Consider the following 17,356-nt stretch of genomic DNA (forward strand, 5'->3'; position numbering starts at 1 on the left):
ATAAATAACGAAACCCAATTTTGTATTGCTGATTCAACTTGTTAGCCAGGGTTCGTGCAGATAAATAAGAATTTACAACTTTCAGATGAGACTGAATTAAGATGACGATTAATATTGACTGCTATTGATGTAAAATATTACTAGGTCTTTAAGAGTTTATTCGGAAGATAACAGCTCTATAAACATTCTTTTGTGGTGCCCGACTCTAGTTAATTACATTTACATGATTAGCTCAATCAGGTAATATTAATTACGGACAAATTATTTTATAGAATAGCATGTCTTATCACTTAATCCGTTATAGCCATTGACACAACAATCTCTAGAAGACAGAACTCGTTTTCCTTCCTGAGCGAAATGACCGCTTTGGAAATTGCTCCCAAGGATGAACCAGACTTGTGGAGGTCTACATTTATTTTTTTCTGAGGTCTTGGCTGATTTCTTTCGATTTTCCCATGTTGTCAAGTGAAGAGGCACTGAGTTTGAAGGTAGGCCTTGAAATACATCCACAGGTACACCTCCAATTGACTCAAATTATGTCAATTAGCCTATCAGAAGCTTTTAAAGCCATGACATCATTTTCTGGAATTTTCCAAGCTGTTTAAAGGCACAGTCAACTTAGTGTATGTAAACTTCTGCCTCACTGGAAAAAAATCTGTCTGTTAACAATTGTTGGAAAAATGACTTGTGTCATGCACAAAGAAGATGTCCTAACCGACTTGCCAAAACTATAGTTTGTTAACAAGAAATATGTGGAGTGGTTGAAAAACAAGTTTTAATGACTCCAACCTAAGTGTATGTAAACTTCCGACAACTGTATTATCCAGTGAAAGGCACCCTCGTGGGAGGGAACATGCGTCAATTACTTTTGAGCTAAACTGGCATCCTTGAACTGTTATTTTCCATGTAAAATTATATGAAAAAGTTACTTTAGATTCCCTTAAATGTTTCTGTTATATATAAATCGAACATTGTACCTGGGGGATGGGGGGGGGGCAAGCCGTCTCTTAAAGTTTCAAAATTGACCATTATCTTCAATTCCTCTGAAGGTAAATTTGGGTGTTTTATTTTCAGGTGAAAATGTCAACCACATCAAGACTCACAGGAATTGGGCGTGCAGAGGTTTTGAGACTTCTAGCTGACCAGGAGCAGGATCACGCTCCCGACAATGAAGACAATTCAGGGAGTGACTTGATGATCATATTTCAGACTTCTAAGCAAAGGGGCACTGAAGTTGTACCCTTTCAGGCTTTCTCTGTTACCTCAGCACCTCACAAGTCTTAATCAACAAGGCATTACAAAGGCAGCAGAGTGCAAAGCATTTAAATAATTGTTTCATTTATTTCTGTCCTCAGAGACGATTGACACGATTGTGCTTGAAACTAACAGAGAAGCTAAGCGACGAATTGGTGTATGGAATAAGAGCCATCCCAAACATCTATATGATGAATTGGAGGAGGTGGATGCCATAGCACAAGCAACCACAAGCAGTCATTGGTCTTTTGATCGCATCATGATTGTACGGAAAGGAGTCTCAAACTGCAATCTGGTCAGAAGCTGATGGCAGACCTGTGTTCACTGCAACCATGTCCAGAAAAAGATTCCAATACATTGTGAAATACATGAGGTTTGATGACATAGCATTGAGTCTTGAACGAATAACAGCAGACAAGCTTGCCCCGTTCAGAGATATCTGGAGCATGTTTGTAGCCCAGCTACCCAAATACCTTTTCTATGCACCAATCTCTGTGGATAAGCAGCTCGCTGGTTTCCGAGGTAGGTGCCTTTTCCGACAAAGCATGCCACCAAACCCTGACGAATACGGGATTATAATCAGGCGGAACTGCGACACAGCGACCAGCTACCCTCTGAGAGGAGAGGTGCACCTTGGCAAACCACCTGGAGTGACACGAAGTGGTTCTGAGATCTCAAGTTGTCAAAGGGCTTGTGGCTCCTTGGCACAAAAGTGGGAGAAATATCACCACAGATAACTTCTTTACATCTGTACCATTAGCTGAAAAGCTTCTCAAAGATGGACTAATGTACTTCTGCATTGTTAGATCCATTATACCACACATTCCAGAGATGATGAAGGCTCACTATGGCAGACAGATCTACAGTTCACTGTTTGGCTTCCGTGGGCTGCTTACCTTGGTGTCCTACATACCATCACCAGGCTTGGCTGTACTAGAGCTGTCCACCAAGCACCATGATACCAAGGTTGAGGCAAACATCAGAAACCAGAGATCGTACAACACTACAACGCCACCAAGAGTGACGTTGCCAATCTCGATAAGCTTGCCACGATGTACACGTCGAGAAGGAAGACCAGCAGGTGGCCGATGGTCCTCCTCTTCAACCTGATAGATGTTGTTGCTGCTTTCGCCGCCTTCATCATCTGGATGGGGAACTTCCCCAGCTGGAAGTCTTCCGAAGGCAGTGGCCGACACCGAACTTTCCTAAGAGAGTTGGGCCATGCCCTAGTCATGCAAAGCATCATCAAGAGGAGAGCTCAAACGCCAACACTCAACACCAATCACAGCTGCCAGGCTAACCATGGGCCTAAAGCCCTGCTGCTGGTTCTGTGGGGGGGTCACTTTCCGTTGTTTTGGTGGTCCCGTGCTCTTTTGCTGCAATACCCATTAAATGTAAAAGATGTTGCCTCTGTGACCGCAACAATGACCAGAAGGTGGCACGTGTGCGTGTCCTGTCAGGTAGCCAATGTGCCCCAAGCACGGTGTTACTCAGATTGTGTGCCATCCTTGCCTGTCCTGCATGCCTGTAGAACAAGGTTATTCTGTGATATGTTAGGGTTAATAAATGTATTAGCAATCTGCATGAAGTCGTTCGAAGGGTAGTTACATCTACAGTGGCAAGAAAAAGTATGTAAACCCTTTGGAATTACCTGGACTACTGCGTAAATTAGTCATAACATTTGATCTGATCTTCATCTCACAACAACAGACAAACCGTCTGCTTCAACTAATAACACAAACAATTATACGTTTTCATGTCTTTATTGAACACTGTGTAAACATTCACAGTGCAGGGTGGAAAAAGTATGCGAACCCTTGGTTTTAATAACTGGTTGAGCCTACTTTGACAGCAATAACCTCAACCAAATGTTTTCTGTAGTTGCGGATCAGACCTGCAAAACAGTCAGGAGTGCTTTACAAAACTGTTTCAGTTTGGTATTTGTGTGAACCACTCTTGAGGTTATGCCACAGCATCTCAATCGGGTTGAGGTCAGGACTCTGACTGGTCCACTCCAGAAGGCATATTTTATTCTGTTGAAGTCATTCTGTTGTTGATTTACTATTGTGTTTTGGGTCATTGTTCTGTTGCATCACCCAACTTCTGTTGAGCTTCAATTGGCGGACAGATAGCCTTACATTCTCCTGCAAAATGTCTTGATAAACGTGGGAATTCATTTTTCTGTTGTTGATAGCAAGCTGTCCAGGCCCTGAGGCAGCAAAGCAGCTCCAAACCATGATGCTCCCTCCACCATACTTTACAGTGGGGATGAGGTTTTGATGTTGGTGTTCTGTGCCCTTTTATCTCCACACATAGTGTTGTGTTCCTTCCAAACAACTCAACTGTAGTTTCATCTGTCCACAGAAATTGTGCCAGTAGCGCTGTGGAACATCCAGATGCTCTTTTGCTTACTTCAGACGTGTAGCAATGTTTATTTTGGACAGCAGTGGCTTCTTCCGTGGTGTCCTCCCATGAACACCATTCTTGTTCAGTGTTTTACGGATCGTAGACTCGTCAACAGAGATTTCTGTAAGTCTTTAGCTGACACTCTGATTCTTCTTAACCTCATTGGTCATTCTGGGCTGTGCTCTTGCAATCATCTTTGCAGGACGGCCACTCCTAGGGAGAGTAGCAACAGTGCTGAACTTTCTCCATTTACATACATTTTGTCTTACTGTGGACTGATGAATGTCAAGTCTTTTAGAGATACTTTTGTAACCCTTTCCAGCTTTATGCAAATCGACAATTCTGAGATCTGAGATCTCTTTTGTTTGAGGCATGGTTCACATCAGGCAATGCTTCTTGTGAATAGCAAACTAAAATTTTGTGAGTGTTTTTTTATAGGGCAAGGCAGCTCTAACCAACATCTCCAATGTCATCTCATTGATTGTACTCCCAGTTAGCTGACTCCTGACTCCAATTGGCTTTTGGAGAAGTCATTAGCCTAGGTGTTCACATTCTTTTTCGAACCTACACTGTGAATGTATAAATTATGTATTCAATACAGACAAGAAAAAATACAATAATTAGTTGTCTTAGATGAAGATCAGATCTAATTTTATGAACCATTTATGCAGAAATCCAGATAATTCCAAAGGGTTCACATACTTTTTCTTGCAACTGTATAGTTGTAACGTCTTTGAATTGTTTGTAGCTCATTTTATAACTAATATTGACATTGCTCATACCAGTTGAGGCACAGACCCTTGCCCAGCCCTGTTCTACCTGCCTGAGTACTGCTAGGAAGCACTGCTTCGTACATCAAGTGCCAATATCAGATGAAAGGGGGATACCTAGTCAGTTGTACAACTGAATGCATTCAATTGAAATGCGTCTTCGGCATTTAACCCAACCCCTCTCAATCAGAGAGGTGTGGAGGTATGCCTTAATCCACGTCTTTGGCGCCCGGGGAACAGTGGGTTAACTGCCTTGCTCAGGGGAAGAACGACAGATTTTTACATTTGTCAGCTCGGGGATTCGATCCAGCAACCTTTCGGTTACTGGCCCAGCACTCCTACCTGCTATTTCTGGTTTTATGTAAGTGCAATCCTTTGAAAACATTTGAGTAAATATTCACCAGGCTACTGCATAGACTAAAAAGACAATTCTATGGTAGTTAGCTTTCTACTAGTAGTATGGATTATATATAGAAATGTTCAGAATATAGACATTCCTTTTACATTTTTTATTTTTTTATGATACATTTAAAAAAAAAGTTAATGTATTGACTTTAATGTGTTGACTTTGTTTATTTCAAGCATAATACATTTACTTTTAGGCCAGCTTTTCCTAAACTAGGGGTCGCAACCCCATGTGGGGTCACCTGATTTGAAAAGGGTGTCGCAAGAGAAACCCTGAAGTAAAATGGTTCTTTGTTCATAGAACAAACCTCCAGTAGCCGCTAGATGCGGTTGTAATAAACAGAGCGGTTTCTGTTTTTCTTCCTATAAATAAGTCTGTCTGTTTTAACTGACAAAATATTAAAACCCCATCACTGAAAGATAGACTCTCAAGAACACGTATGTGTCTTGTGTTTCTTTCTACAATGCCCACAAGCCTCATTAGAACGTGGAGTGGACAAGACCAGGCACTAAATCAGACTGGAGGGAAAATATAATGAATTATGTTCTTTCCTACACAGAAGATTAAAAAAATATATTAGCTGATCGTCTTCTGAACTTCCTAATACATTTTTGATGCATTTCAGTAACTTCTTCAAACCATACTTCCTTCTGATTTAAATACCGTCAGAAGTACTGTCAGACTGATTTGAAATAGACCGTCAGAGCCCAAATTAAAGTAAACATTGGCTGTTGATTACATTAAGTTGAAGTCGGAAGTTTTGGCAAGTCGGTTAGGACATATGCTTTATGCATGACACAAGTCATTTTTCTAACAATTGTTTACAGACATATTATTTCACTTATAATTCACTGTATCACAATTTCAGTGGGTCAGAAGTTTACATACACTAAGTTGACTGTGCCTTGAAACAGCTTGGAAAATTCCAGAAAACAATGTCATGGCTTTAGAAGCTTCTGATAGGCTAATTTACATAATTTGAGTCAATTGGAGGTGTACATGTGGACATATTTCAAGGCCTACCTTCAAACTCAGGGCCTCTTTGATTGACATCATGGGAAAATCAGAAGAAATCAGCCAAGAAAAATTGTAGACCACAAGTCTGGTTCATCCTTCGGAGCAATTTCCAAATGCCTGAAGGTACCACGTTCATCTGTACAAGCAATAGTACGCAAGTATAAACATCATGGGACCACTCAGCTGTCGTACCTCTCAGGAAGGAGATGTGTTCTGCTTTCTAGAGATGAACGTACTTTGGTGCGAAAAGTGCAAATCAATCCCAGAACAACAGCAAAGGACCTTGTGAAGATGCTGGCGGAATCGGGTACAAAAGTATCTATATTCACAGTAAAATGAGTCCTATATCAACATAACCTGAAAGGCCGCTCAGCAAGGAAGAAGCCACTGCTCCATAACCGCCATTAAAAAAGCCAGACTACGGTTTGCAACTGCACATGGGGACAAAGATTGTACTTTTTGGAGAAATGTCCTCTGGTCTGATGATACAAAAATAGAACTGTTTGGCCATAATGACCATCATTATGTTTGGAGGAAAAAGGGGGCAGGCTTGCAAGCCGAAGAACACCATCCCAACTGTGAAGCACGGGGGTGGCAGCATCATGTTGTGGGGGTGCGTTACTGCAGGAGGGACTTGTGCACGTCACAAAATAGATGAAATAATGGGGGGGGGGAATGATGTGGATATATTGAAGCAACATCTCAAGACATCAGTCAGGAAGGTAAAGCTTGGTCGGAAATGGGTCTTCCAAATGGACAACGACCCCAAGCATACTTCCAAAGTTGTGGCAAAATGGCTAAGGACAACAAAGTAAAGGTATTGGAGTGGCCATCACAAATCCCTAACCTCAATCCCATAGAAGGTTTGTGGGCAGAAATGAAAAAGCATGTGCAAGCAAGGAGGCCTACAAACCTGACTGTTACACCAGCTCTGTCAGGAGGAATGGGCCAAAATTCACCCAACTTATTGTGGGAAGCTTGTGAAAGGCTACCCAAAACGTTTGACCCAAGTTAAACAATTTAAAGGCAATGCTACCAAATACTAATTGAGTCTATGTAGACTTCTGACCCACTGGGAATGTAATGAAATTTATTTTAAGCTGAAATAAATATTTCTCTCTACTATTAGTCTGACATTTCACATTCTTCAAATAAAGTGGTGATCCTAACTGACCTAAGACAGATAATTTTTACTGGGATTAAATGTCAGGAATTGTGAAACTAGAGTTTAGACAAATACATTTAAGGTGTATGTAAACTTCCGACTTCAACTTATCCTTTCGCATGGTGGGGTAGCGAATAATGGGGTCGCTGGCCCCCCAAAATTGGGAAGCCCTGTTGTTGTAGGCAAAATGTCATCTTAATAAATATAAGTTTTGTTCTTGCAGTAAGATAATTTTTTTCAAAGGCATTTTCACCGCTTGTCATTATAACCAACTCACGTGTGTATGTCTACAACTCTAGATGAGTTATACACTGGATGAAATAACATTCAGCTTGTGTGGATTTCAACTTGCTTACTCTTTACTACCCCCTAGTGCATGTTGTATATACTATGTGCTTTTGAATCAAACTGCAACAGGCAAATTTATTTTCTATCGGTCCCACTGTCTGCTCTTGCCAGTCTTCCGTAAATCCCACATCTGCCTTTAAAACAAAACCTTTATGTAACCTTTATTTAACCAGGCAAGTCAATTTAAGAGCAAATTCTTAGTTACAATGACAGCCTGTTAAAAGGCCTGTTGTGCGGACGGGCTGGGATTATCTACCCATGCACCATCTACCCCCCTCATTCCATCTTCAGAAAGTTCAGACTCCTCTGTCAGAAGTGGTTTGCAAATAAGGATGGAGCCACTGTGACTATGGGAGGAGAACAGGATGGGGTTGATAGGTAGGTCCATTTGTCTGGTACTGGTGGAATAGTTGCTATATCAGTTAATTATTCTTGTCTGTTTTGCTCAAAATTCCCTAGCTGTCATGCAAGGTGGGTGGGAATGACTTAATTTTATTATGTCAGCTTATCCTCCGGTCATCTTCATTGTCTCTTACTGTAGAACTGAGACTGGTCGCACATGAAAGATTATTTATCTTTATTGCTGCCATGCAGATTCCTGCATCACTCAACCCAAAGACTGATCTTGGTTTTTATTTTGTCAAGTGTGCAGTCCTTCAAGTAAATGTGACCATGCCAAAATACGGAGACACAAACTTCTTGGGAGAGGAGGACAAGAAAAGGTTCAACTTAATTTTCTTTTTCTAAATTGTGTGTTTATATTATTGCAAAGGCACATTGGAACAAATGTGAAACCTTGAAACCATTGTCTGGAACTGCAGTGGTCTGGTAATGGGGGGGGGGGGGGGTGGATGCATGCATTGTTCCCCACTCCAGCTTTTTAATCCATCCAGGCCCTGACTGAGATCCTGTGGTTTTCTTTTCTTTTTTCCCACTCTTCCCCCTGTTCCTGGACTCTTGTGATTTAAGGATCTGGGCCTTCAGCACACCAGGCAGAAGTTAATGTGGCTGCTGGAGGCTTTATGGTCCCTGGGAGAGTCCCCTGGTGCAGCGGTCGGACGTGGCCAGCTCACTCTGATCCGGCCAGCTCTGCTGTCGGCCGGCCGCTCGGTCCGCGCTCTCGGCGTGTGAGTGGGTGTGAGATGGAGATGAAATGGGGTTAGGGTGGAGGAAGGGGGAGATTAAGACTAGGGGGGGGCTCATCTTACAGTAACCAGGAAGGATTTGCTCCTCATGCACCCACGCAGGAGCTCTGGTCTGCCGATGCGTCTGGGCCACTTCCACCAAGGGTGACACGCATGTCTCCTCCAGCCGTTAAATGTTTGGAGAGGCGGAGGGTTGTGAGGGCAGGGATCACATTGAGGGTACACTGGGCGGAATGGTATCCCCTTGTTAACAAAAAGGACAAGCACATCCCCATCACTTGATTTTGTCCATGAATACACTTACCACTCCTCCCTGCTAACACAACTCCCACCCCTGTTACCTTTTGACAATTTGCCCTGGGCTCTGTGTGAGGGTTGTGTACCAGAGAAGTTCACTCCAGGATGACCCCTCTCTCTGGTTGGAGATTCTACAGCAGACAAAGCCAGGGACAGGGAGCCTAGGTGGGCTTATCGTTTGGGTTTTGCTCCCAATTAAGTGGAAGTGTGAACGGCCCAGAGAATGCTTTCTGACGGATTCATTCAGGCTTCACCCTATAACTCAGATTTTAGTTTCATAGTGATTTCAGAGGAAACAGTGCGGTAATGGGGAACCTGGGGCCCGCCTGCGTCCGCCTCGGAGCGGAACCCATTGCTGGGAGCCAACAGACGTTTAAAAACAAGTTGTTGGCCAATGTGTGGAGGCTGACAGAGTGTGTCTGAACGCCTGTGTGTTGGCGTAGACGTGAATGTGCTCAGAACAGAAGGCCCTCAGGAGATTTGAGCCGGAGATTATGAATTTGACCGATTTATCAATAACGCTATGGTAAGCTGACACATTTTGGCTGTCAAGAGGTCACTACTTGGAGAATTTGTGGCATTACTTATGGGGCAACCGAATGGTCCTTGCCTTTTGGCTTCTTCTCCTGACTGACCCGGTGCAGTGCCTTCCTGTCCTCAGCCTCTCTCCTGACTGACCCTGTGCAGTGCCTTCCTGTCCTCAGCCTTTCTCCTGACTGACCCCGTGCAGTGCCTTCCTGTCCTCAGCCTCTCTCCTGACTGACCCCGTGCAGTGCCTTCCTGTCCTCAGCCTCTCTCCTGACTGACCCCGTGCATTGCCTTCCTGTCCTCAGCCTCTCTCCTGACTGACCCGTGCAGTGCCTTCCTGTCCTCAGACGCTCTCCTGACTGACCCCGTGCAGTGCCTTCCTGTCCTCAGACGCTCTCCTGACTGACCCCGTGCAGTGCCTTCCTGTCCTCAGCCTCTCTTCTGACTGACCCCGTGCAGTGCCTTCCTGTCCTCAGCCTCTCTCCTGACTGACCCCGTGCAGTGCCTTCCTGTCCTCAGCCTCTCTCCTGACTGACCCCGTGCAGTGCCTTCCTGTCCTCAGCCTCTCTCCTGACTGACCCCGTGCAGTGCCTTCCTGTCCTCAGCCTCTCTCCTGACTGACCCCGTGCAGTGCCTTCCTGTCCTCAGCCTCTCTCCTGACTGACCCCGTGCAGTGCCTTCCTGTCCTCAGCCTCTCTCCTGACTGACCCCGTGCAGTGCCTTCCTGTCCTCAGAAATCTCTCCTAACTGACCCCGTGCAGTGCCTTCCTGTCCTCAGCCTCTCTCCTGACTAACCCGTGCAGTGCCTTCCTGTCCTCAGCCTCTCTCCTGACTAACCCGTGCAGTGCCTTCCTGTCCTCAGCCGCTCTCCTGACTGACCCCGTGCAGTGCCTTCCTGTCCTCAGCCTCTCTCCTGACTGACCCTGTGCATTGCCTTCCTGTCCTCAGCCTCTCTCCTGACTGACCCCGTGCATTGCCTTCCTGTCCTCAGCCTCTCTCCTGACTGACCCCGTGCAGTGCCTTCCTGTCCTCAGCCTTTCTCCTGACTGACCCTGTGCAGTGCCTTCCTGTCCTCAGCCTTTCTCCTGACTGACCCCGTGCAGTGCCTTCCTGTCCTCAGCCTCTCTCCTGACTGACCCCGTGCAGTGCCTTCCTGTCCTCAGCCTCTCTCCTGACTGACCCCGTGCAGTGCCTTCCTGTCCTCAGCCTCTCTCCTGACTGACCCCGTGCAGTGCCTTCCTGTCCTCAGCCTCTCTCCTGACTAACCCGTGCAGTGCCTTCCTGTCCTCAGCCTCTCTCCTGACTGACCCCGTGCAGTGCCTTCCTGTCCTCAGCCTCTCTCCTGACTGACCCCGAGCAGTGCCTTCCTGTCCTCAGCCTCTCTCCTGACTGACCCCGTGCAGTGCCTTCCCGTCCTCAGCTGCTCTCTCCCACACTTCATCCTCGTCAGCGGTTGTGGTCAAATGGGCTCCGGACCAGGCTCAGCTGGAAGTCCAGTCCACTGCTGGTTTTCAAACTGCGTGGTCCAATCTGCAAGCCTTTCTCTTTTGGCTGTTCCGTCGTACATCATCTGGACAAGTAATCTGTCGTGGGCTCTCGCTCTCTCTCCCTTCTGTCGCTCTCTTTTTCTCTCCATCTCTCACTGTCTCTCTCTCCACTCCTGCCCCACAACACTCCCCATCCCTGTTATAGTAAACAGATTGGCCTGGTCATCTCTCCCCCACAGACTTTTAGTGTAGTGAGGAAGCCTTACTCTTCGGTCTAGTCTTTTTAAAATTATTTTTATGTTTTTTCTTCTGTGTATTGGAGTAAACAAGCTTTTGTTTTGGCTTTCCTAAACTGCCACCTCTGCAAACCCACTTTACCTTGTTTGTGCAGTTCAGGGGGAGGCTACCGCAGAGAACTCTGATCTGACTGGAGTCTCCTGGGCGGCGAAAGTCATTCAGTATTAAAACTGGGCCCAGTCAGCTCTGTCTTGATGGGGATTTAACTAGGCATCAGGGAGGAAGCGTTTCACTTAGAGCTGCATGCCAAAAGATACCGGGACACACAGGAGGCATAAATCATAGCAGGTTACTCACCTGCCCGTCTCTGCCTCTAGGGGGATGAGACTGCAGCCTCAAAGAACTTCTCTTCCTCCATCCATCCCTGCCTCCCTTGTTTCCCTCTATCCCCTGGTTCCCGTAAAGAGAACTTTTGACTGCTCTGCCTTTGTGACTGATGGCTCACAGTAAAGCACGTCCAATGGTGGGTCCTTGCAGCCCCTTTATCCTCACCCTCCTTCCACTCACACAGGATGTGCCGTTCTGGTGCCTGTGTGTGTGCCTGTGTGTGTGTGTGTGTGTGTGTGTGTGTGTGTGTGTATGCAGAGGAAGCTGTGTACTGAATGCAATAAATAAATGGGAATCCTAAAAGAAACTGTCACTGTGCCATATAGGACATAAAACGATCAATCGTCCCTTCAAACCGGCGACAAGTTTTATTTCCTAAACAGCTTTTATTTTACTTATAGGTCAAAGTTGATTGGCTGTGCACATATCAGTTTTATAACCCCTTAGATAATTAGAAAGATATTATTTTAACATCCGCAAGGTTCTTTACCTTTTTTTGCCGACCATTAAAAATGTACCAGAACTTGAACACATGCAGATCAACATGCTGTGAACAGTGTTCTCTAATATAAATTCCTTGGTGTCTTGTTTTCATATTAGCAGCAAGGCAAAAAAACTGCATCAAAGGAGAAGAGGAAGATGAAGAAAGGCAAGGGAGGCGCCATTGATGGCAGAGGAGAGAAGGGACTGACCACCACCTTCCAGGGATTGGCCACCGCCCAGCCGGGGGACGAGTATGAACACGACACCTCCGATGAAGAGGTAAGGTTTAATGTCAGTCGACTCGATACCCAATCATAGAAATGCTGCTGAGACAAACCTAAATTTGTTTTCTTCCAGTGGGCATCCTTTTTATTTGACTAGTCATTTGACTAGCACTTCTTTTAGATTTATTTGGATGCTTAACAAATTGGGGATTCAGCATGGAAATAAGATTTGCACTCATCGGGCATGATGTGCTGTTCCTTACCGACCCAGTCCAGAGTTAGTTGGGAGGTTGTCGTAATGTGCTTTATCAGAACCCTCATATGTATTAATTGTTTGTATGAAATGTGAACAGCGACATATCCACCAGTCAGAATATACACACATTTTCTATTGGACTATTCATGGGTTGCACGTTACGTCACAATATTGTTTTGAACCTTTGTTTTAGGACTGATGCCCAACTGAACGTTCTACTAAATGCATCCTCATCGGGGACTGATGAATTGGTCTAAAGATTATTACTGTGGCTTCTTAAGAAGGCAAATAATTAGTAGGGAAACCTTTTGTCATCATTTTGATGTTTTCAGAGTGACTTTAGATGCAGTATAATGTTAGCTAGCTAAGATTGAGGGGAGACTTCCAGATTTTAGCTGGCTAATGTTAGCATTGCTAACTATTTTTGACAAACTTTTCTTGCCATTGCCATTTATCTAAGGTACATTTCACAATGTGATGATGATGGAAAAGTTGTTTCCTACTAAATATGTGCCAACTTTAGCAATGACATCGTATTCCCAAGCCCCTATAGTGCAATTTAGATGATGAGTCAATCGCCTCCGTACTACTTTTGCGGTGCGTTGATAACAATGGCAAAGACGCAACCAGAAATAAGCAGCTCTCTGCTTGAGGCTCTAACAGAATGCAGAAGAACTAGGGATAAATGTATTGAATGAATGGGTTTAGCAGATTGTAGTGAAACATAAACACTAACCACCATACATTGTTGTAACTACAGTATAAGGGTACACTCCTGCTATAGTGTTTCCCTATTGCACTGCTGTTCTGTTCCCTGCAGTCTGGTGAACATGTTCTCCAGTCTGTAGACAGTCAGAGACACTAAACAGATTGGCTTTCACTCGCTCCTCATAAATGGCTTGAAATAGCAGACAGACACGGTGCTTTTATGGTGTTGCTGTTCAAGTCCGCTCAGAAGCAGCGAATGATGTAGTCGTGTGCTTCATGCCACCGTAACTGAGCAAGAGATCTGCAGGATGGAGAGGTTGTTTTTGGGGGGGTTATTGGCATGTTGGACTATTAAAGCATTCTTTTTGTACTCTGCTATTTAATTTACTGGGTCCATTGAGATGTGTTGAACCCTGCTGTCCTGTGGTTTAGATATTTTGCCAGGTCATACAACATAGAAACCATCAGCCATCCAAATCTGATTTTGGCAATTGGCTCTGGGATGAGAAATATGTTGTAGCTAGTGAAGGGCCATATTGTTCTTGGGAAGGGATTTGCTTTTAAAAGAGAGGGTGGTGGGTTAAATGCCCTGTGAAATAACATAGTACACAACTGGAATCATAACTGCTTACTTTATTTAGTTTATAAAGAGACTGAAGCAGAACTTTGAAGAGCTAAGGGAGTTTAAGAGACCAGTGGCATGTTTAAACAGAAGAGTTTTAGATTCAAGTCACTTCCTCCATAGTGTTGGGAATCCATGTGTGAGAGCAGGAACCCAACGGTGTCTGTGGTGGTTCTATGACTCGGGTCAGAGAGAGGTAGCACTAGATATTATCACGGTACTTAGGTGCCGATACGATATGTTCCAAACATATTTCTCACCATACGTCTGCTGCAGAGGGACGAGAAAGACTCATGTGAAAACGAGTTTTGATCAGTCGTTGAAATAAAAGTGCTGAAAACTAACTAGCTCACGATTTAAACAGAAGATTGAGAACAAGCTACAAAGGAAAAATACTGGAGTTTGGTGCAGGTACAACCGACTAATATTACTAAAGTAATATTGTGATATATCGGCAAAAATAATATCCTGATATGTAACTGTATCGATTTTATAAACTCAGCAAAAAAAGAAACGTCCTCTCTCTGTCCTCTCTCAACTGCGTTTATTTCCAGCAAACGTAACATGTGTAAATATTTGTATGAACATAAAATTCAACAACTGAGACAAGTACTACAGACGTGACTAACAGCAATGGAATAATGTGTCCCTGAACAAAGGTGGGGGTCAAAATCAAAAGTAACGTTCAGTATCTGGTGTGGCCACCAGCTGCATTAAGTACTGCAGTGCATCTCGTCCTCATGCACTGCACCAGATTTGCCAGTTCTTGCTGTGAGATGTTACCCCAATCTTGCATCACGGCACCTGCAAATTCCCAGACATTTCTGGGGGGAATGTCCCTAGCCCTCACCCTCCGATCCAACAGGTCCCAGACGTGCTCAATGGGATTGCGATCTGGGCTCTTCGCTGGCCATGGCAGAACACTGACATTCCTGTCTTGCAGGAAATCACGCACAGAACGAGCAGTATGGCTGGTGGCATTGTCATGCTGGAGGGTCATGTCAGGATGAGCCTGCAGGAAGGGATGTCTCCCCTGTAACACACCGCTTTGAGATTGCCTGCAATGACAACAAGCTCAGTCCGATGATGCTGTGACACACCGCCCCAGACCATGATGGACCCTCCACCTCCAAATTGATCCCGCTCCAGAGTACAGGCCTCGGTGTAATGTTCATTCCTTTGACGATAAATGTGAATCAGACCATCACCCCTGGTGAGACAAAACCGCGACTCGTCAGTGAAGAGCACTTTTTGCCAGTCCTGTCTGGTCCAGTGATGGTGGGTTTGTGCCCATAGGCGACATTGTTGCCGGTGATGTCTGGTGAGGACCTGCCTTATAACAGGCTTACAAGCCCTCAGTCCAGCCTCTCTCAGCCTATTGCGGACGGTCTGAGCACTGATGGAGGGATTGTGCATTTCTGGTGTAACTCTTGTTGCCATCCTGTACCTGACACAAACAACAACAGAGTTACACACGGACTAAACAAACATACAGTCAATAATACAATAGAGAAAGTCTATATACAGTGTGTGCAAATGAGGTAGGATAAATGGGGTGAGGCAATAAATAGGCCATAGTGGCAAAATTATTACAGTATGATGAATTAAACACTGGGGTGATGTGCAGAAGATGATTGTGCAAGTAGCGGTACTGGGGTGCAAAGGAGCAAAAATAAATAACCAATATGGTGATGAGGAAGTTGGATGGGCTATTTATAGATTGGCTATGTGCAGTGATCTGTGAGCTGCTCTGACAGCTGGTGCTTAAAGCTAGTGAGGGAGATATGAGTCTCCAGCTTCAGTGATTTTTGCCGTTTCTTCCAGTCATTGGCAGCAGAGAACTGGAAGGAAAGGCGGCCGAATGAGGAATTGGCTTTGGGGGTGACCAGTGAAATGTACCTGCTGGAGCGTGTGCTGCGGGTGGGTGCTGCTATGGTGACCAGTGAACTGAGATAAGGCAGGGCTTTACCTAGCAACGACTTATAACCTGGAGCCAGTGAGTTTGGCGACGGATATGAAGTGAGGGCCAGCCAACGAGAGCATACAGGTCGCAGTAGTGGGTAGTGTATGGGGTTTTGGTGACCAAACGGATGGCACTGTGATAGACTGCATCCAATTAGCTGAGTAGAGTGTTGGAGGCTATTTTGTAAATGACCTCGCCGAAGTCAAGGTTTGGTAGGATGGTCAGTTTTACTAGGGTATGTTTGGCAGCATGAGTGAAGGATGCTTTGCTGTGAAATAGGAAGCCGATTCTAGATTTAATTTTGGATTGGAGATGTTTTAATGTGAGTCTGGAAGGAGAGTTTACAGTCTAACCAGACACCTAGGTATTTGTAGTTGTCCACATATTCTATGTCCAAACCGTCCAGAGTAGTGATGCTGGTTGGGCAGGTAGGTGTGGGCAGCGATCGGTTGAAGAGCATGCATGTAGTTTTGCTTGCATTTCAAAAGCAGTTGGAGGCCACGGAAGGAGAGTTGTATGGCATTGAAGCTCGTCTGGAGGTTAGTTAACTTCGGGATGGGGGGCGGTATTTTGCTAGGATATGCATATAATTGGTAGATTTGGATAGAAAACGCAAGTTTCTAAAAAATTTTTTTTTTGTTTGAGTATAACAGAACTGAAATGGCAGGTGAAATCCAGAGGACAACCCCTCCCCAAACATGTTAATCCTACCACTGATTTCAATGGCTGGCACTTTTATAATAGGGTGAAATCGTGCCCGATTGCAGTTCCTCGGGCTTCCACTAGATGTCAACAGTCTTCAGAAAGAGTTTCAGGCTGGTTTTTTGAAAAATTAGCCAGAAATTGAAGTTTTTCTAGGTGGCTCTCATTTTGGCTGTAGCGCGTGAATGCTAGCGCTTTCTTTAGTATTTTTCTCCAGTAAAGACTAACGATTCTCCATCTTAAATTTGATCGTTTATTTGCGTTTTAGTATTGATTATAAATGTTTGGGATTCATTTTCTATGCATTTTGAAGGAGGGAAAACGAGTGGATTATTGACTGAAGCGCGCCAGCTAAACTGAGTTTTTATGGATATAAAGAAAGAGTTTATCAAACAAAAGGACAATTTGTAATGTAACTGGGTCCTTTTGGAGTGCCAACAGAAGAAGATCTTCAAAGTTAAGGCATATATTATATCGCTATTTCTGACTTTCGTGTCGCAACTCTCTGGTTGAAAATGATTTGTTATGCATTTGTGTGCTGGCGCTGTCCTCAGATAATCGCATGGTTTGCTTTTGCCGTAAAGCCTTTTTGAAATCTGACACGGCGCCTGGATTAACAACAAGTTAAGCTTTATTCTGATGTATTGCACTTGTGATTTCATGAAAGTTTTTAATATTTATAGTAATTTCATTTGAATTTGGTGCTCTGCAATTTCACCAGCTGTTGGCCAGGTGGGACGGTAGCGTCCCACTGATCCGCAACAAGTTAACTTCTTTGGGATAGGGGGCCGCATTTTCACGTTTGGATGAATAGCGTGCCCAGAGTGAACTGCCTCCTACTCAGTCCCAGATGCTAATATATGCATATTATTATTAGTATTGGATAGAAAACACTCTGAAGTTTCTAAAAAACTGTTTGAATGATGTCTGAGTATAACAAAACTCATATGG

At 44.5% G+C, this 17,356-nt stretch overlaps 1 protein-coding gene across 1 annotated transcript in view; it reads left to right on the top strand.

Moving 5' to 3' along the window:
• LOC139392113 (ribosome biogenesis protein bop1-like) overlaps positions 1–12,322 on the top strand; it is a 37,033-nt gene extending 24,711 nt beyond the window's left edge. Inside the window, exon 3 of the mRNA XM_071139831.1 lies at positions 12,048–12,322. Within this exon, the coding sequence (XP_070995932.1) occupies positions 12,048–12,248 (201 nt within the window). The 3' untranslated portion in view covers positions 12,249–12,322. The remainder of the gene's footprint in view (positions 1–12,047) is intronic.
• Positions 12,323–17,356: the final 5,034 nt, after the last annotated feature.

The sequence above is a fragment of the Oncorhynchus clarkii genome, chromosome 32, assembly GCF_045791955.1.
Source record: "Oncorhynchus clarkii lewisi isolate Uvic-CL-2024 chromosome 32, UVic_Ocla_1.0, whole genome shotgun sequence".
Taxonomy (NCBI): Eukaryota; Metazoa; Chordata; class Actinopteri; order Salmoniformes; family Salmonidae; genus Oncorhynchus; species Oncorhynchus clarkii.